General features: G+C 40.3%; 1 protein-coding gene across 8 annotated transcripts in view; it reads left to right on the top strand.

Annotated features, from left to right (window-relative positions):
- Positions 1-20,458, top strand: part of arhgef4 (Rho guanine nucleotide exchange factor (GEF) 4) — an 89,217-nt gene that overhangs the window by 58,730 nt on the left and 10,029 nt on the right. For 6 of the 8 annotated variants that reach the window (XM_017414090.3, XM_017414089.3, XM_017414093.3 and 3 more), the window contains 5 exons: positions 398-549; positions 13,388-13,567; positions 16,805-17,005; positions 18,940-19,119; positions 19,616-19,848. In XM_017414090.3, the coding sequence (XP_017269579.1) occupies positions 398-549; positions 13,388-13,567; positions 16,805-17,005; positions 18,940-19,119; positions 19,616-19,848 (946 nt within the window). Of the gene's footprint in view, positions 1-397; positions 550-5,693; positions 6,757-13,387; positions 13,568-16,804; positions 17,006-18,939; positions 19,120-19,615; positions 19,849-20,458 lie in introns of those variants that run through there. The other 2 variants (XM_017414096.3, XM_017414095.3) reach the window with 2 other exon arrangements.

Below are 20,458 nucleotides of genomic sequence, written 5' to 3'. Positions count from 1 at the left end.
TGAAACTCTTCGTCGCACCAGTCTTGGCTCTGCTGAGTTTTCTTCTCAATTGTTACCTCACACGCATTACGAGTAGCTGTATTGCTTTTCTCCATTGACACTGAAATATCTCCAAAAAAAGGACATTCTGAGCAAGCTAGTTCAATAACATAGATATAAACAGCAGCAATATGTGAGCTTGGAGTCTGGATGCGTGGTTGGATTGGACAGCTTAGCTTGATATCCAGTATCGGATCAGATTGGTCCCAGCTCTGTTAATTTTATGTTGTTCTGAATAATTGTTGGTTAGGATTGGGTACATGACCAAACCTTTGTGTGATTCATACATTTCAAGAAAACTCTGACTTTGTCTTGTCTGTTTGTCCCACCCCTTTACCCCTTTCGCTTGCGTTCCCAGCGGTGGTTGTTCCCGATGGGACATCAGAGAAGACAGGAGTATGTGACGAGCTGGGCAGTGAAGAAGATTTTCTGTACGAAGAGTTTCGCGGTTCCGGACATCGATTTGGACATCCAGGAGGAGGTGGAGGAGAACAACTTGCTATCAATGAGGTACTCGCTGTAGAAGTTATTCAAGTTTGCATTTCATAATGTCCTCCCGGCCTACTCAAAAAGTAGCCCATTGACTGGACACAGCCATTTTTAATTTTCTTTTGGCCCCCACTAAGCTGCCAGTATCCCAAACTGTTTTGACAGAATATAATGTTAAAAATATATATATGTATGAGCTACTTTTATACCTATAACCCTATAACCATTTTATGTTGGCTAATGTTGATGAGACAGTCATCTTGAATTAGATTGGATTGAATTGGAAGTTAATCAGTTATAGATGTTTATCCTTCACCTTTCAGCAGGGAGTGATAATTATTACCTGTGGCCCGTAAACCCCCAGTAATTTTTAAATGTGGCCCACTTCCAAATGAAGTTGAATAGCCCTGGTGTACTATGTGTGTATTTATTGTAAAAAGAACTGAATTTTCTGTAATTAGATTAGAATCTGGATATAAATTGGATTTATGATTTGGACTTGTTTTTCCTTTTGTATCGTGCCCTGAGATGACTTTTGTTGACTGGCGCAATATAAATAAACTAAATTGAACAGAGTTCTCCCTCGAAATCTCTGCTAGTATGGCACTCTGCTTTGTGTAAATATTTATTTAATAAATAAATTATGCCATAATGCAGAAACTGCCACTGGTTTTTTTTCATTAGCAGCCAGGTGGTGCTAATGTAATGGTGATACAAATATTGACATTTTGACTGTTTGCAGGTTTGAATGATTCAGATGTGTTCTTACAAACTAATACAGAGAAAAGACTACAGCACTGATCTCAGGCTCTAGCAGTGATGGTGTAGAGCACTCAGATTGTGGCAGTGAGTCACAGGGTGAATCAGATAATAATTATTAATAATTATTTTTAACTAGATACAAAACTAAGGCTACTTGGAAAACTAAAAGCAAGACTAGGTTAACAGAGGTACATGAGCAGGATTTGCCAAAGAACCATGGAGTGTATATAAATTTGGTCTAGAAAGTATTCACACCCTCTTTTCTTTTTGCCATTTTGTTATGTGGCAGCCTGATGCTACAGTTATTTAAAAAATTGTTCCAACAATTTATACTTGGTACCTCATGGTTGTGGCCATCAGATGCTTGGCCATCTTTCTTCCAAAGGCCATTCCCTGCTCAGGTTGATCAGGTGGCCAGCTCTTGGAAGAGTCCTGTTAGTGCCAAATTCAATTTGTATTCAATTTGAGAATTATAGAGACCACTGTGCTCTAAGGAACCTTCAGAGTTACAGCATCTGAGTTGCTGAAGACTCTGGACGTTGTGAGGTTGTCATGGTTGACATGTCTCTTCAGTGTCGCATGGAGGACCAGGACAACACCTGTGGAATGGCAGACCGGGGTGGTGGTTCCCATTTTTAAAAAGGGGGACCAGAGAGTGTGTTCTAACTAATGGGGGATCACATTTCTCAGCTTCCCAGGGAAAGTGTACTCTAGGGTGTTGGTAAGGAGGCTCCAACGGATTGTAGAACCTCAGATCCAGGAGGAGTAGTGCTGCTTTTGTCCCAGACATGGAACAGTGGACCAGATCTTCACCCTTGCAGAGCTGCTAAGGAAGTCATGGTAGTTTGACTCTCCAGTCTACATGTGTTTTGTATATCTGGAGAAGATTTATGACTGTGTTTCCCAAAGTATTCTGTGGGGGATGCTGTGAAAGTAAAGGGTGCCTGGGTTGCTTTTGAGGGCTATCCAGTCCCTGTATAATGAAAGCATGAGCTGTGTCCGCATTCTTGGCAAAAAGTCAAGCTTGTTTATGGTGCAGGTTGGACTCTACCAGGGCTGTCCCTTGTTCCTGATCCTGTTGGTGGTGTTCATGCACAGGATCTCGAGGCACAGTTGTGGAAAGGAGTGTGTCTGGTTTGGGAACCTCAGGGTCTTGTCTCTGCTTTTTGCAGATGATGTGGTTCTGTGGTGTCTTTGGGTGATGACCTTCAGCTTGCACTGGGATGGTTCGCAGCCAAGTGTGAAGCGGCTGGGATGAGAATCAGCTCCTCCAAGTTCGAGGCCATGGTTCTTAACTAGAAATGGGTGGAATGCTCCCTCTGGGCTAGGAATGAGTCTCTGCCTCACATAGAGGAGTTCAAGTATCTGGGAGTCTTGTTCACCAGTGATGGTAGGATGGAACCAGAGATGGATTTACAGATTGGGGCAGCATCCACAATAATAACAGCGTTGCTTTGATAGGTCACGGTAAAGAAAAAGTTGAGTCAAAACTCTTAATTTACTGATTCATCTATGTTCCTCATCTACGGTCATGAGGTTTGGATCATGACTGAAAGCACGAGATCCTGAATACAAGCAGCTGAAATGAGCTATCTTTGTACAGTGGTCGGACTCATCCTTAAAGATAAGATAAGGAGCTCCATCATCCAGGTATCTGATTAGGATGTGTCCTTGATGCCTCCATTTGAAGTTTTTATGGGTGTATCCCCCTGGGAAGAAACCTTATGGCAGACCCAGAACTCGGTGGAGGGATTTTGTATCCTCTCTAGCCTTGGAACGCCTTGGGATCCCTCAGGAGGAGCTGGAGAGTGTCGCTGGGGAGAAGGAGGTCTGGGTTTCTCTCCTTAACCTGTTGTCTCCGCAACCCGACCATGGGTAAGCGGTAGAAAATGGAGAAATGCATTGATTGTAATTTCAAGCCGCAACATAAAACAGCAAAAATGGAAGGGGTTCTGACCACTTTATGAACCTACTGTATACAGGAAGGGATGGCTGGTCTCCCCATGGTCAGCTGAAGACATTTACAGGCTAAGATCACCCCATAAACAACAACTCGCGGTAAAACATAATGCCAGAAGAAAAGTATTTCTAAACAAAACATTATTATAACACAAATTTTTAAATTTCTAGAGAACTATAGCTGTTGATCACCCTAAATTGCAAGAAATCTAGGACACACTTAAATAAGCAAAGTATGGTGGTGGTTTCCATCTGAGATTTCAGTTGCTTATTGAGGTTGGGTCCATGGAGAGCCATAATTTTTAGAGTGAGCGGAAATAAAAACTTAAAGTATATAAATGTATGCAAAATTATTCTATATAATATATAAGTTTTACTTTTTGAATTGAATTACTGAAAAAATACACCTTTTAATTATATTCTAAATTATTAAGCTGTATCTACGCAGCTGTTCAAGTGCTGTAATAACACAGTGAAACCCTCACAGATGGTCCAGAACATGGCAGCAGGTCTGTGCTTGGCCAGTAAAAAAAGACTTGTTACTTGTTGACATCAGCTGTTGACCAGTGGATAACTGCATCAAACCCAGGTCACTAATAATGGGCTACCCAAAGACATGCAGGCATATATAAAGTTTATGCCTGCCATTCTCAGCCCCATCAACAGCAGCTTGAACCAAAGCTGATCTCAGTGTACTTGAAACACAAGACACTTTTGTGAAGTTCCTGCTGACCATCTGATTTTTGTAACTTGTCATGTGCTAAATAAGTGGCAGGTAGATCATCAGGAAAGACTGTGTGCAGGTTTGTTTTTACAGGCATCTGTACAACTGAATAAAATACAAGACGGTGAAGTTCATACTAATGGTACATGACTTAAACATTAAAAAAAACAAAAACAAAACTAGTTTCAACCACATTTGATTACTTCTGGTATAGATCGATAAATAGATGGATGGATAGATGGATGGAATAAACTTTACTGATGCATTGGAGTCTCCTTCAGGGAAATTAAAAGTCCAGCAGCATTGCACAGGTGATTAAAGAAGGGACAGTAGCAGCACAGGGTGTCAAAAGTAACAGTTAGCACATATAAAAATGCAAACAAAGTAAAGATAAATAGCATGATATACACAAATACAGTGTACAGTATACATATTTACCAATAAATAATCTTGTAGAACCAGTTCCTATATATTGTTAGGGTGGCGGTGGTCCTCTGTCCTCCTGTTACCCCTCCTCCCCCCACAGTGAGGAGTTGGACAGTTTGATGGCATGAGGGACAAAAAAGTTTTTCATTCTGTTAGTCCTTCACTTTGGAAGGAGCAGTCTGTCACAGAACACACTCCTCTGGTTGATGATGACGGTGATGAAGGTTTGTCCACAGTTCTCTTCTCTGCCTCCGTCACCATAGAGTCCAGCTTCATGCTGACCACAGCTCCGGCCCGCCTGATCAGTTTGTCCAACCTGGATGTGTCCTTCTTGCATGTGCTGCCTGCCCAGCACAGCACAGTGTAGAAAAGATCACTGATCATGTGTAGCAGTGACACCTAAGAGGAATTCCCCTGTGAGTTTTGTGAGTGTAAATGCTTATTCCACTAAGGTGACATCACAACTCACACGAGCCATGACTAATGCTTAAGTATAACCTGTGTAATGCTGTCTCTGTGCACAAAAGGCAGTTTCAGTTCAGACTGCTTTCAGTTCTGGCTCTGATTATGATTAGAGCAGAGCATCTGTCAATATCTTCAAAGTTCTCCTAGTACTTTGTAGGAATGGGCAGTCATTTTCAAATATTCAAGTTGAAATGGACACATTCTAAGAATTAATGCAATTATCTTTTATTCTGAAAGAATTATAAAGTGGAAACTTTGGTCAGGAGTAAGCTCAGCTTTACTATCATACTTGCAGCCTCCTCTCGACACTGATCCATGAGAGCTGTGAAAATGAAGGAAAATAAGGAATTTTAGAAATAGCAGCAGCACCCAAAGCCTCTGTTTGATTGGTGAGTTTTCCAGCTGTAGGACTTAGGGCTGCCTAACTAATTATATAAATGTAGAAAACAGATTTAGGTATTTGGTTAGTCCTAATAAAACTTTGTTTGAAACCAATCAAGAATAAATGCCATTCAACTACAGATTTTCTTTTAAAAAGTGAAAATACTACAGTATACTAAAGACGATAACCTAAGATTACTACAGAACTCATTATATCTCACCAAATGTGCTGTTACCCTGGGATCTAGTTTTCATTGTGCATGGCCCCCTCTGCAGCGTTATTTCTTTCAGCCTGATACCCCACCCCCCACTCCAATTGCTCCTCTCCCAGGGGTTGCTATGGCCTTGCATCAACTACGCTGGTATCCAGGATATGCTGACACACTGTGCATTCTGATTGGCTGCCAGCTATGCAAGGGTTGGCCCACAAAAAAGGAAGGAAAGGAAGGGGAAAAAAAAGAAAGGCTGTTATTCTGGTAGTCAGATGGATGGCTGAGGTAGCACAGATCCAGGCAGCACTGAGCTCCATTTTAGAATGAGATAAGTGCTGAGACTGAAGAAAAAAAAAAAGCCAGACGGAGAACAAATGGCTGCTTGGTTTAGAGCATGAGCAGGATACAGTGAAAGAAGAACGTACTGGAAAAGCGTCGGACAGACAGCGAAAAAGAGGAGCACGGACACGAGGGGGAGGCGTGATCATGTACCGAAGAAATGCAAAATCCCATCCCCCAGCTTCCATCCTGATATCCTGACCAAGACGGAGAGTGTGAGAAGAGGAACCAAAAGAAAGAAAAAAAATCCTGAAGACAGAACGAAGAGAGCGAGAGGAGGTACCTTTACCACAAAGAGGAACGGGGTAAATGGAAATGGTCGGGGGGTACTGAGCACACACAGATTCATACCCGCTGACACAGATCGGCACCGAGCCTCCACCGGCAGGCCGGGGCACCACTGGGCATCGGCAAAGTGGCAGGAGAAACCGGGGAGGTGACCGTCGAAGCCAAGCCGAGGTGGAGAGCAGCACTAGAGGACAACAGCGGAGGTAGTCGAGGGGGGGGACGAGGGGACACGGTGTGGTGTGGCGGCTTGACGCTGAGGGAAAGGCAACGGGGGAGGGGCAGCAGAGCTGAGGAGGAGGAAGAGGAGGAGACCAGGGGACTGATGGCTCGTGGCAGTGGCTCTGGGAGGTGGAGCAGGCAGAAGATGGGATTCTTTAACACCCTGCTGCGCTGTAACCTGCCCCCAGACACCCAGAAGGTGGTCGTGTTCTTCATCATGATGCTGCTCATCATCATCAACGTTGTGCTCATGTTCCTGCTGGCCTTCCAGTAGACCGTGCACGCGCACTCACACACACACACACACACACACCTGCATTCTTCTCTATCTCGCAAACACACGAGCAGACACATGCAGGCACTGGATGTAAGGGAAAACCAGATAAACTGAGACGCAAGAAGAGCGGGCGGCTCAGTCTGATGGGTGTCCAACCTACCAGCAGCAGATCGCAGGTACAACCAGGAGAAAAGGAGCATCATTTAACGTCAAAATGCATGATGTGTGTGTTTATATGGGTCAGCAGAAACACGTCTTCAGCTTAACTCGACTGTTTTTATCTGAACTACACAGGAAACTTTGATTTTCTCATGTTGTTATTCATTCATTCAGCTAATCTTGGTTTTAGTTGTCAAGGATTTCAGTTTGTACAGAGAAGGAGTTGATTGAAGGATTCAAATATTATTGTTCTTTACCTTCAAATGGTCTTCAAACTATTCCAAAACTCTTCACGAACATAACTTATCTCATGTTATGCAGGCTATTATCAATTGTAGCTTAAATACGTCTTAGTATTTCTGTTTGGCAATAAAGCTGCTGCACAGAGAATACATATTTATGTAGGAAACATTTGGTGTTCAGTATCTTTGAGATCTCAAGTCGGAGTTTACAAAAAAAAACATCTCTGTATTTCATTTTACTGATTGAAGTTAGAGTAAATCTGATTCTTTCTGATTTGGGTGTAACAGCTGATGTGACACACTCAGTGTTGACCCTGTTACAGCTTTTAGATTAGCATGACTGAATGTGCTGTAAAGATACAACTCTTGAATTTTCTTCCTTGTTTTCTGTCTCTTCTCCACTAGAACTGGTTCGTTTCTCCCTCATTTTCTTCCTGTTTCATTTTTTTTTCTTCCTTGTACTGTGCTGCTGGAAGGAAGTGCTGGCGCTCTCTATAAATCTACGTTTTTAAACTTCCATTACGACGTGCAGTGAGATGAAAAAATGTTTGACCAGGCTACAAGTTCATTTGTACAGGTTAACCATCTCGGCAGCCATCCCAATGTTAGTGATTTTAGTCTAGCATCTGTTAGCCTAGACAGAAAATAAAACAAAATCGGTGACAAAAATGATACTTTTTTGCCAACCCCGATGCAAAAAAATTGGGACGTTGTACAAAATGTAAACAAAAACAGAATGCAATGATTTGCAAATATTTTATTCACAATGGAATATAATAAACATAAAAAAACGTTGAAACTAAGAAATTGTATTTTTTTGTCATTTTCAATCTGATGGCAGTGAAAAAGACAGGACTAACCATAAATGCTGGTTAAAGCTCTATCATTCAAAGAAGATGCTACATGTGAGCACCATCCAAAAATGCTGCCATCTTTTCTGGACCACAGTTAATTTAAAATGGACAGAGGCAAAATGCAAAACTGTTTTGTGGTCAGATAAATCAAAATTTGACTTTTTTTTTTTTTTTTTGGAAACAACAGATGATACATCCTCTATACTAAAGAGGAGAGTGACCACCTGGCCCATTATCAGCAACAGGCATGGGCAGCTTACACATCTGGAAAGGCACCATCAGTGCTCTCATCCAGATGTCTTTTTCAGGAAAGGTCTTGCACATTTCAGCAAGATACCAAGATACCACACATTACAACAGCATGGCTTTTGTTAGATATGTCTTAAACTAAAGGTAAATATTAAAGAGAAATAGAGGAAAACCAGTTGCTCAACTGCCTTTATCGGCTATATGAAGCCCTTGTCATATCGTGAATAGTTTATTGTTGCCGCACGCTCACAAATTAAGTTACACTACACCCACCAAAACACTTGCTTGAAACAGTTAAAGCCATCTCCGGCTACACGTAGATAACTACTGACATCACGTAAGGGAAGTGCTCAGGCCCTCTGCAATGGGCAGAGCCTAGGATCTATACAAGTTGACACCTCCTTTGTTCTGGGCTTCTGCTTCGGGCTTCATCCTTAAGATGTTGTCTGCAGAAGTCCCAGCACTGGTTCTTGTATTAATTCTCTGCCTCATTAAAATAAATAGTTAAACTTTAGGTCTTTTGTAGCGTCATCCTTAAAGGATAAATTGTCTGAGCTGTGCTTCCCCTGGGGTAAAAGGACCGGAAGTGAGCTGTGGATGGTCCATCAGCAACCCTTCATAGAGTCCAGGTGCTGAACTGACCTGCCTGCAGGTCAGACCTCTCACCAATTAAAAACCCATGATGCATTATGAAATAAAAAGTCTGGCAAAAAAGATCCAGGACTGTCGAACAGCTAGAAACTTCCATCAGACCAGAATGGGACAACATTCCCTCTAAAACCTCCAGCCGCTCCTGGATGTTTGCATATTGATGTTAAAAGACGAGGAGATGCTTCACAGAGGTAAACATGGTATTAAGAAGGTTTAACTGAAACAAGGACCTGGAACAACGATTTAGAGATGTGTTGCTGCCAACAAATTCAAAATTACCTTATTTTTTCCTAAAATAAAAGTATAGGTTCTTAAACAACTGTTATATTTACTATGTCACAATTACTATGTTGTGAATGAAATACAGATTTTGGATTTGCAAAGCATTGTATTATGTGTTCATTTACATTTTACCAGGTGTGTAACAAGATCAAAATGTCACAAGATTTGTTATCGAGTTAAAAACAGTCTTGCTGTGGGATTTTTACCATTTCATTGGTGGGAGGTCTCTGTAAAGGTTCTTGTTCTTCACTCTTTCCTGCCATCGAACACTGAGGGCATGTCTGAGTAGACGAGTAAAACTTCCATGTAATCTCTTTTTCTGTGTTTCAACAAACGACCATGTTTATGACCTATATAGGAGAACACTCTTAACTGTTGCCTTAAATAACTTTATTTTTAGTCTCCTTAAGCATGAAGATTGAGAGATTTTATTGAGTCTGACAAATGCTGATGAAGTATTGTGTTCATAATAACATTTTTACAGTAGCTGTGTGCAGGTATAAGTCTTCTGGTGTTCATCTGTTAGACAGAGACGAGCTGTTTATAAAGTCAAATTGCAATGGCTGAAATGGTTTCCTGTAGCGTTCTATGTGGAAGTGAAGCTGAGTGAGTCATTTGGAAAAGGAGCTTCGCTGCCTTTGTAGGGTGTCATAAAGGGGATGAGACTGGTTTTACATGATGGAGAGCAGTTTGCTCAGTGACAAAATGTCACCAAATTCTGACAGATGATTTTTTCCAGCATTTTAAAGGATTTATTAAACCTACTGCCATGCCTGGTACTGATGCTGCTCCCCCAGCAGACCACAGAGCACCTGACACCACAGAGTAATAAAAAATCTCCAACATCTTACTGCACATGATGAAGGATCTGATCTTCTGCAGAAACAAGACTCTGCTCATCCCCTTTTTTGTACATATCAGGGTTGGTGCTCCAGTCCAGCCTGTTGTTCAGATGTACTCCCAAGTATTTGTATCCCTCCACATCCCAAAGTTATTGATGGTCCTGGTTTAGGGTTTTTTTCTGCTCAAGTAGACCACCATCTCCCTTCTCTTATCCATGTTCAGGAGCAGATTCCTATGAAATGAATAAAAGCTTTTATTTCAAAGATTTCCAGGAAACTGTTTGTTATAAGTGAAAAAATATATATATTAGGAAAAAATATAGTTCTGTTTCTGTATGAATTTTTTTTTACAAAAAACAACAAACAAACAAACAAAAAAAAACCATGGCATTTATTTTTTCATAAGAAAACATTGAAATGAAGTTGGCCCTGAATCAGGGTTTTAAATTGTGGCTCCTTGTGAAAAATGAGTTGGAACCCCCTGAGTTCAAAGGTCGCACAGCTTTAATGAGAGGTCAGGAGGTTGTGTTAAACGGTTCTGTGGAGACTCAGGAGAAATCAGACAGGTGAGAGGCCAGGAGACTGGGTTTGTGGAAGTATTTTTTTTTTTTTTAAAACTTATTGTCCAAAATTTGTCTCGGCCTTGTGGACCAAGTATTGCATTTTGTGAAACGAGTGTCTCTTTGTACCCCTATATGTTACACAAGAAGACCACTTTATGCCCTACACTTTTATCCACATCTGATAAGTAGGCAAGATATGTATGTGTGTGTGTGTGTGTGTGTGTGTATTGTAACATGATGCTCTTTTATCTAAAAGCTCTACGCAGTATTTTAGTGTTATCAAATCAGACACAAGCATTGTTTGTCATGTGGTACTGTCTTTAGGTGGAAGTATTATATGTTTTAAGGTGAGCCATTAAAGAGGCAAGATGGTGTGGTTGTGTTGCTAAGCAACAGTGACATTGTCTGTTTTGGGGTTTTTTTCTTCACCGAAAGAGATCACTGAAGCTGAAAAACGGATCACAGTGAAGAAATATTACCCTGTGTCTTATTATAGGCAGGGCAAGAGTTTAATTTTTCTTTCCTGAAGATGACAACAGTCTGAGGAAGAGGGCTGCAGAGCTCCCAGGTTTATCATGGTTGTTGTTGGAACTGCATGAAGGAGGCCTAAAAGCATATGGATGTCGAACTGTTGATGTGGGAGAGAGAGTGTGAAATTTGACAACTGCAGTATCTATATCTCTCTCTTTTCTTGCCTTGTTTTAGTTTGGTTATCGGTGTCTCACGCTTCCGCTTCTCATTTTCGCTGCACCTCTCTTAGATGCTGATTGGTTCGGATTCAGTATTCGGACTGAGCAGCAGTCTGTGTGAGAAATATTGCCATACAGACTGCTGGAAAAGAAAAAAGTCAATGAGTAACCACCTTGAATGGAATTAACAGGGCACAGCACGGTGGAGCAGTGGTTAGGGCTGTTGCCTCACAATGAGAAGGTTCAGATGTTCTCCTTGATCAGTGCAGATTGATGATTCATCATTTAATACAGTATCACTTTTATCCAATGATCCAGAGTTTGTGACCGTCTCTCACTGTTTCACTTTGTTTAGCTGTTAATAACATGTTTGTTAACATGCAGACAAATGGGTGGAATTCTTATTTTCCAGCTTTTGCCTTGGAATGCTTCCATTTCTGCCCATTTTGGTTTCATTTTTTTAAGATGTATTGTTTTCAGTTGCTTTTTAGTCCCTTTTCTAGCCTTCACTTATTAGACTCATCCTGATAACAAAAAACTTGATATGTATCACTCTGTGTTGAAGGAGTTTCAGAAATTCTGCAAACATTCTATACTTTTGCAAATATAATTGCCCCCTGCCAAAGGGCAATGAAGGACAAAAATGGTTTTGCCTGTGTGTGTCTGTGTTTACATCTGTCTGTTACCAAAATGCAGTGGTAACCATGTATTTCAAAGCTAGGCCTTCAGCTGTGTCCTTCTTGAAGAAATTCACCTCTTAATACCATCATTTACGATTCCACAGGTAAAGAAACCGTCATATTTACATAGAATGACAGTATAACAGAGTGTTGTGTCACAGACGTACTTTATACAGCAAGCATTAGCCTTTTGATGCTTCAGTCCAGCTATCAGCCTTAAGCAACAAACAGAATTCAAAACAATTTAATCAACAATTAAATCTCCTTTGACTTCACCCACAGCTGCACCTCAAGCATCATTTGTAACAGAAGCTTCAACACATTAACCTAATAAATATAAAAAAATACTGTTATTTTTTTATTGCCATGGAGGTTAATCTATCCAATCAAAGGACGTGAAAATTCAAACTTCTTCATGGTCCTGCCAGATCAGGGGTGTCAAACTCCAGGCCTTGAGGGCCGCTGTCCTGGAGGTTTTAGGTTTTTCTGCTCCAACACACCTGATTGAAATGGTTTGATCACCTCCTCACCAAATCATCAAGTTCTCCAGGAGCATGGCAACAAGTCATCCATTTAAACCAGGTGTTTTAAAGCAAGAACACATCTAAAACGTGCAGGACAGCGGCCCCCGAGGAATGGAGTTTGGCACCTGTGTGCTAGATGGTCCTAGTGTTGACAATTCAACAACTTATTGGTTAAAGTAAGGTCTTGTGTCATTTATTTTTAGCTACCGAAGTCTGGACTAATGATTCTGAAGACCACAGAAACACATGATGGCTGAAATATGATTGATAAAAGCAATAAAAATACATTTCTAAAAGCTGTACAACTAAGTGAAATACAATTAAAAGAAAAATCTAACCCTTTGTTAAAAACAACAACAGCAAAAACGTTTTCTTTGAAAAAAGTATTTATATTAAAAAGTAAGTCGCTGACCCTGATCACTGAATTTGGAGTCAACCCATTTCAAGACGGCTGCCACAGCTAACTGACCTTAACAAACACAAAAATGAAGAGATAAAACACATTGATTTTATACAGATATTCAGACGGGATCTTAGAAATAAAACATCTCTGTTTTGGTATCTTGTGTTACTCTGAAATGCCTCCCACATATTCTCACTGTCAAAGCTGACACCTCCTTCCAGTTCTGTTCAACACATGTCCCCATTTCACCTTGTTAAAGCCAGGAGTTGGTTCTGCTCCTGAGATGTTGTACATTTTAGGCACCTGAAAGAGAAATCCACATATTTTGGTTATACCTGGAGACAAAAGGTTTCATCTAGATCTAGATTTGTAATGTGGTATATTTACAGTATCTTTTTCAAACCATAGACCTTTGTTACAATTTTGTAGTTTGCAAACCAATGCTGGGACAATCTTCTTTCAAATGTAGTATAAGATTGCAGGGGAGCATTGATCAATAACAATACCTGGTTCAACCTAATGTTTCTAGATTCGACAACTAGAAACGTACCCTCTTTATTTGTTTTATGTCCCTGTGACGACTCTGGCATTACTGCACATGCTGTTTCTCAGTTCTCTGTAACAATTGTAACAGAAACCTGTATCCCTCCTTTGGTGCTTCCTTTTCAGCTGATCAGTGATGGCAGTGTGGTGTACGCCGAAGCCCTCTGGGACCATGTCACCATGGACGTGCAGGAGCTCGGCTTCAAAGCTGGAGATGTCATCGAAGTGGTAGATGCCACAAACAAGGAGTGGTGGTGGGGTCGCATTATGGACAGTGAGGGCTGGTTCCCTGCCAGCTTTGTACGGGTGAGTCAAACTCTGCTCAGTATAAATGTTATATTTTGCTATAAATCTGATTTGCATTAGCTTCTAAGAGTAGAAATTGTAACTGGGCAATACAAAGTTCAAGTAGTCATACTAAGAATTTAAACTTTATGTGAGTAGTTCATACAATAGCATCAAATGGCTCTTTTGGTACTTTTTCTTCAGTGAAAGAAATCTATTTTTGTTGTGCCTGAACATGTCCACTTCTGTCATATTTCATACCTGAAAAGTAAAGGACAGCTGCAGGTGATTGTCAGTAGGGATGCACTGATATCACGCTTTTTTAAACCAAATACAAGTACTTACATTTGGGTACTTGCTGATACCAAGTGTCAGTACAGGTACTAAGAAATACCATTACACTTCTTACATTTAGTAAAACGTCTAATTACAAATTTAATTCATTTCAACAGGTAATTTGTATGCTGAAATTTTGGATTTTGAACTATTTTTCTCCATTAAAAAAATTAAATGTAAACAATTTGTTCTGACGCCACTCCCGCTAAAAAAAAACCCCACTTATCATATTTACCAACCATCCCAAGAATAGATTTTCAGCTCAACAGAGGTACTATTCCTATTCAAGAACGTTGCTAAAAGCTGATTTATAAACAACAGTAAGAAACAACTGAAGCGACAAACTTTCTGTCACTCACCTCTTTAAAAGATGTCCGGCTCATAGTACCACAAGTGGAGAGAGTGCAAAAAAGACACTGTTTGAAAGCATTAGCCTAGCATTAGCTTAGCACCTTTCTCTGAGATTGTGTCAGTAGCTGTTACTCATTAAGCATCTTTCCAGGCAAGGTGTGGAAGATATCTACCCTCCCCAGTTCATCCTGTCCTCAGAGTTGTATAGATTAATGACTTGCTGACTTGCTCAGCTTTCCCAGATAATTCCTCCTTTTAAATAATGTCCTTGTCCTCCTCAGTAATGATGATGACAGCCTTTATCCTCTTGCCAGGGATTGTCTGCAATAGTCTTTTCCAAATAAAGCACCTATTGGTGAGCAGTGAGACTGTCCTGATGTTCATGCTCAGATCCACTCACTGACAGACTGTAGCCGTTTCCCGCTGCTATTAGTAAACGCTCTGAACTTGGCGTAGTGTTGTTTTTTTGGATGTTTTTATCCAAATGCTTGTGTTGAAAGTGCTAGATTTCCTCCATCTGCTTGACAACTTTGCTGAACATCATTTGCAGCCTGCTTTGCTTTTTGTCGCCGTTGATCATTTGAAAATACCTCCACACAGCTGCTTTCTTTTCTTCTTCTGGTGGTGTTTATTGGAGGGCAGCAAACAACGGTATGGTGCAATAGCACCACCAAATGGTAAGGTGTGTGGCTCAGGACAGCCAACTCATAAAAAAACCTACCTCATTGCTCCTCCTTTACCTCCTGACTGCTAAACTAAGAGGTGAGCATCATATTCCCCTGAAGTGGTATTGAGTACTGTGGTATCGGAACACTTTATTGAGTACGAGTACACGAAGTATTGGATTGATACCCAATACTGGTACTGGTATTGCTGCATCCCTGACTGTCATTTAGAGGATCTGTATATTGATTTTCTGCCCTCTCACATGTGGAAAGTTCTCCTCTCCTGTAATCTTTTTTTTCAGTGCACAATAACACAGCAGAGTCCTCCAAACACTTTGATAAACTCCCCATCAGAAAACAGCTCACTGATTTTGCTTGTTTAGTGAAAACTAGTCTTGATTGCTTCAGTCCTGGATGTGTAAATCTTGTAAATCTTGTTCATGCCTGCTCTGCATTTCTCTGTGTGTTGAGTCTGATGGGACCGGTTCCAGCTGTGATCTCTAACAACAGCCGTCTGTTCTCCACAAACTGAGCTCACTGCTTTGCTACTGACTTCAACAGATAAACATTTAGAAGCTCAGAGCTAGATTAAAAATCTACATTTTTGGATCTGTCTTAATGTGTGCTGACATGATGGTAACTAACTCACTACCTGCTTACTAGTGGACAGACTCAGCTGTGAGCTGCTGATGTAAACACCCGCTTGCCTTCAAAATAAAAGCACTTTAAAAGCACAGCTTTAAAAAGGGTTTAAATGCATAATAATTTATATTTCTTGATGATGGCTTTATGTGTGGACTTTGCATGCTTCATTGGTTCATTTGTGAACAATCAAAGGTGGCTTAAAGTGAGGATCATCTTGTGGCAATGTTTTTTTTTAAAGATCTGGCAAGTATTTTGTTTTCTTACATAGGAATTACAATACAGACAAAAAACTGAAGAGAATTGTTTTGACAGTGTGATGGAAACTAAGGTAAATTTGTTAAAATAATCCTGATATTCAGTTCTCTGTGTAATGTAAAGTCATCAAAGAATATTAAAGAAAAAGGTTAAAACAGAAACAACTGGACTTCTATACTGTAGCTTTCTCAATTCAAAAGTTCAAAACTTTTGACTTGAGAAAGCTCCTCCTTTGTGGATTTACCATGTCCTGGATGATTGAGAATCTAAATCAGCATATCATCAAAGAATAGCCACCCTGGATTTACTGTTACTTGTTTCCCATCAGAGTGGACTGCCTCATGTGTCCAAAGCTAACTAAAAAAATTGTTGCAATCAAGGGTGCCACACCCTTTTTACTATATCTTATTTTATAAATGGACGCACGTTTTTAGCCAATCAGGCTATTCAAAGCACTTCACAACACAATCTGTGCCCTCATTTCCTCATCCACACAGCACTGAATTTCTACATAGCAAATCTGAATAAATCATTCTATAGAGACTAATCAGTGCTTTATACTCCATTTATACACCAATGGGGCACATCGGAGTCAATGAGGGGTTCAGTGTCTTGCCCATGGACACTTGGACATGTGACTGCTGCCAGGACTCAACTGCCAACTCTCTCATTGGAGGACAACTGCTCTAATCACTGAGCCACAGCCACCCAATTTATGTTTTATAACAGAAAACATCAATCCCCCTACAGCCAGATTTAGTTTTTTTTTTGTCATTATTCTCATTAAATGTAGCAAATGTTGTAAATTAGGTTACTTTAATATTCTCTATGTGTGAACCCTTAGTCAAAAGAGTACCAAAAATGTTTTTGTTGTGCTATACATAATGACAATAAAGATTTTTGATTCTTATAATAGCTCGCAAAACTGTAAGCACGAGAGTATCTTTATAGTATGAAAATCCAAGTTCATGCTCTGCTTTCATACTCCTTTCTGTATTATCTTCAGTTGCGTGTGAACCAGGATGAACCTGTGGAGGAATATCTGGCCAGTCTGGAGGAGGCCCAAGCTGGAGATGAAGAACGAGCGAGTCTGGGCTTAATTTTAGGACCTGGTTTACCCTGCAAGGAACAGATGAGAGCCAACGTCATCAATGAGATCATGAGCACAGAGCGAGATTACATCAAGCACCTGAAAGACATTTGTGAGGTCCGAACCAAGTTATTTCATGGCATGTTTTTATTTGAGTACAACTAAACACAATCCTTACCCATGAAATTTACTTTTCCTTAAGATGCCAGCCCTTAAGTTTCCTCTTTACCAGTAAACTAGCAAAGTGCAGATGATAGTCATTTTTTCCTTGTTTTCTGGAAATTTTTGAAAAGTAAAATATCAACCAAAAGTCCCAATTACTGTTTAACAGACAAGTACCCTGAATGTTGTTTTTTTTGTTTATTTAACTCAGAGAATAAACGGACAATTCAGATCTAAATAATTTACCAAACGGTACCAATATGTGATAAAAGTGAAGGCAAAACAGGGGTTATAAAAATCTAACCCCCCTCACAGACATCACAAAGTCCTAAAGACAAGGTATGACTGGTTGGTGTAAGGCAGTGCTTCCCAAGCCTTTCAGCTTCTGACCCATGACATTACAGCAGCAGAGTTTTGTGACACCAACTGTCACTTCATAAAGTGTACAAGTACTTCTAATGAGTCTAACAAACAAAACTACAACCACATCACAAACAAACAGTAAAGGGTTTTTTATATATCAATTTATGACTGCTGTTTTTTACATTTTATAACAATTGTGGCAAAAATGTGCTAAGAGCAATCTTTTGTCAATTTTATTTGATTGCTAGAAATCATCTCAAGATCCCACAGTGGGCACCCAACCCCAACTTTGGGAACCACTGGTGAAATGGAAATTGCAATTCTTTGAGATGTGTGTAACTAAGGGTCTAATCCTGGAATGATGAACTGTTTTTTTTTTTAAACAAACTTTACCAAAATACCATATTTTGTTTAAATATTAAATGAAAAATGACTTCCCTCTCCTTCTCATCTCCACAGCTACATGCTGTCTGAGTAGCAAACTAGTGACTACCGGTGTAGCTGATTTGAACTGAACCAGCTTAAAGTAGGGGAAGGAGAGGGTTGACTATAGTGATTATTTGAATATTGACTTTTTAGTTTTAGTTTAGTAACTAAGAAAGTAAAATTAGAACAAGTAAAAAAATGCCATGTTTTTGTCTAATTACTGGGATAGAAAACATATTTTAAGTCAAAAACTGGTGAATCAAAACAAGTTTGCATCCTCACTTTAGAAAATGGGGGAGCAGGTGCTCCACCTGCTCCATTGAGCAGGTGCCTGTGTTAGCAGCTAAAACAACAAAAGTTTGGGAAATATATTTTCTCAGTTTAGGAAACCATGTGTACTGTTTTAACTATTAGTCCCTCCTCATACTTAATGATGATCCCGGCACTATAGTGTAAAAGATTTATCCAGACTGGATAGTCATTGCAGTGTCTTAGTGAGGTCTTCAGGTGAGTATGAAAAAGCAGTGGGACTCTGCCTGAATAGGAATTTGAGCAAGGACTGGCCATGCTGGTTTCCTGCCTGGGTTATGACTGTGATCATGACACAATCATGGAAACTGCATGCACGATTGTTTGCCTAGTGCACACATGTCAAACTCCATTCCTCGAGGCTCTCCTGCATGTTTTTTTGATGTGTTCTTGCTTTAAAACACCTGGTTTAAATGATGACTTGTGGACATGCTTCTGGAGAACTTGCTGATTTGATGAGGGGGTAATTAAACCATTTGAATCAGATGAGTTGGAGCAAAAAACCCTAAAACTTCCAGGACAGTGGAGCCTTGAGGCCTAAAGTTTGACACTCCAGGCCTAGTGTGTTTCTGTGTTAGCTAACTGCTGGGACATGCCTCAGCCCACCCATGACCCTGGATAGGACAAGGGGGTACAGGAAATAAGAGAATGAGGTCTGGCAGGTATATTCAGGGTGTACTTGGCTTCTCGCAGAATGACAGCTGGAGACCATGAACAGAATAAGTGGGTAAAGAAAAAGCATGAATAGGTGGAGGTCCAGCACGTTCTGACTCTCTTTTTGTTTTGCTCAGGGTTACATCAAACAGTGCCGTAAGAGGACAGACATGTTCACTGAGGAGCAGCTCCGTACAATCTTTGGCAACATTGAAGAGATCTACCGATTCCAGAGGAAGTTCCTGAAAGGCCTGGAGAAAAAGTTCAACAAGGAGCAGCCACACCTCAGCGAGATCGGCTGTTGTTTCCTTGAACATGTAAGCTTATTCGTTAAAGCGGGTGAAAGCAGCTCAAATCTAGAGACTGACAGGAAGGTTGTTTTTTTAACAATACGAATGTCCCAGGAATTTGAATAAATGTAAAAAAATGGCATAAAATAGGGTAGCAATACAATACACATCTCAATATGTACCATGTACTTACCATGTATGTACTGGGTCTGTACTACATACTAACAGGATACTTACCTGGTATAGAGCTGGTTCCTACTGGAGTCATACCTGATACTTACAGGTTGCGTACTGTGTACTTACCAGGTGCATTTCAGGTATTTACCTGATAATTACTGTACTAGGTACAAATTTAGTACATCCTGGCTATGTCCTTAGTATGTACCAGGTACGTATTGTGCACTTACCTATTACATACCTAGTACATACTGGATACATACATAGTACGTATCATGTACCCATGTCAGTCCGCCCAGTCTGCTGTCTAACTACAAATCCCTCCTTTTTTGTCTTCCACGTGCAGCAAACAGATTTCCAGATCTATTCGGAATACTGTAACAACCATCCCAACGCCTGCATCCAGATCTCCAAGCTGATGAAGGTCAACAAGTATGTGTTCTTTTTTGAGGCCTGTCGACTGCTCCAGAAGATGATCGACATTTCACTGGATGGCTTCCTACTCACTCCAGTTCAGAAGATCTGCAAGTATCCGTTACAACTGGCTGAGCTCCTCAAATACACCAACCCCCAGCACAGGTGACTGCAAACTTGAGTTTCTCAAGAACTAATACCAACCAGACAATTGAGCCAACTACCCTAGCATTTTAGCCACTAGTCAGTGGTTTTTAAACCTTGTTTTCTTAGATTTTGCAGTTTTGCAAAACTCTTTATAACTGCTGCTGCTAGTTTGTTTCCCCATCAACAACAAGCTAGTCTTTTCTGATTGGTGAGATGTGACAGTGAAAAGAAATCATCACTGGTCACGTTGAGCAAACTCAAAATCTACTATTAAAGATACAATCTTTATACTTCTGCGGAAACTGCTTTTTTTAATAGTGTGATGTGCTTTTGTGCAATCAGATTACCAAACTTCTTGCATCAGGACTGTTATGTTTCATATATACAGCATCAGAGAGTATTAGAAAAACACTTAGTTTAATTTGTCACAATATAGCATAAACTGCTGCACAAAAGCATTATAACCTGCACCTTGCTTATGCTGGTGTAGATTCTCAGTCATCCAGGCCATGGTAAATTCAAAAAAGGTTAAAAAACAAAAACAACTGGACTTCTATTCTGTAGTTGAAGACGTTTCGCTTCTCATCCGAGGAGCTTTCTCAATTCAGAAATAGAGAGTGTGGAGTTG

The sequence above is a fragment of the Kryptolebias marmoratus genome, linkage group LG21, assembly GCF_001649575.2.
Source record: "Kryptolebias marmoratus isolate JLee-2015 linkage group LG21, ASM164957v2, whole genome shotgun sequence".
Taxonomy (NCBI): domain Eukaryota; kingdom Metazoa; phylum Chordata; class Actinopteri; order Cyprinodontiformes; family Rivulidae; genus Kryptolebias; species Kryptolebias marmoratus.
This window is presented reverse-complemented; position numbering and strand designations above follow the sequence as displayed.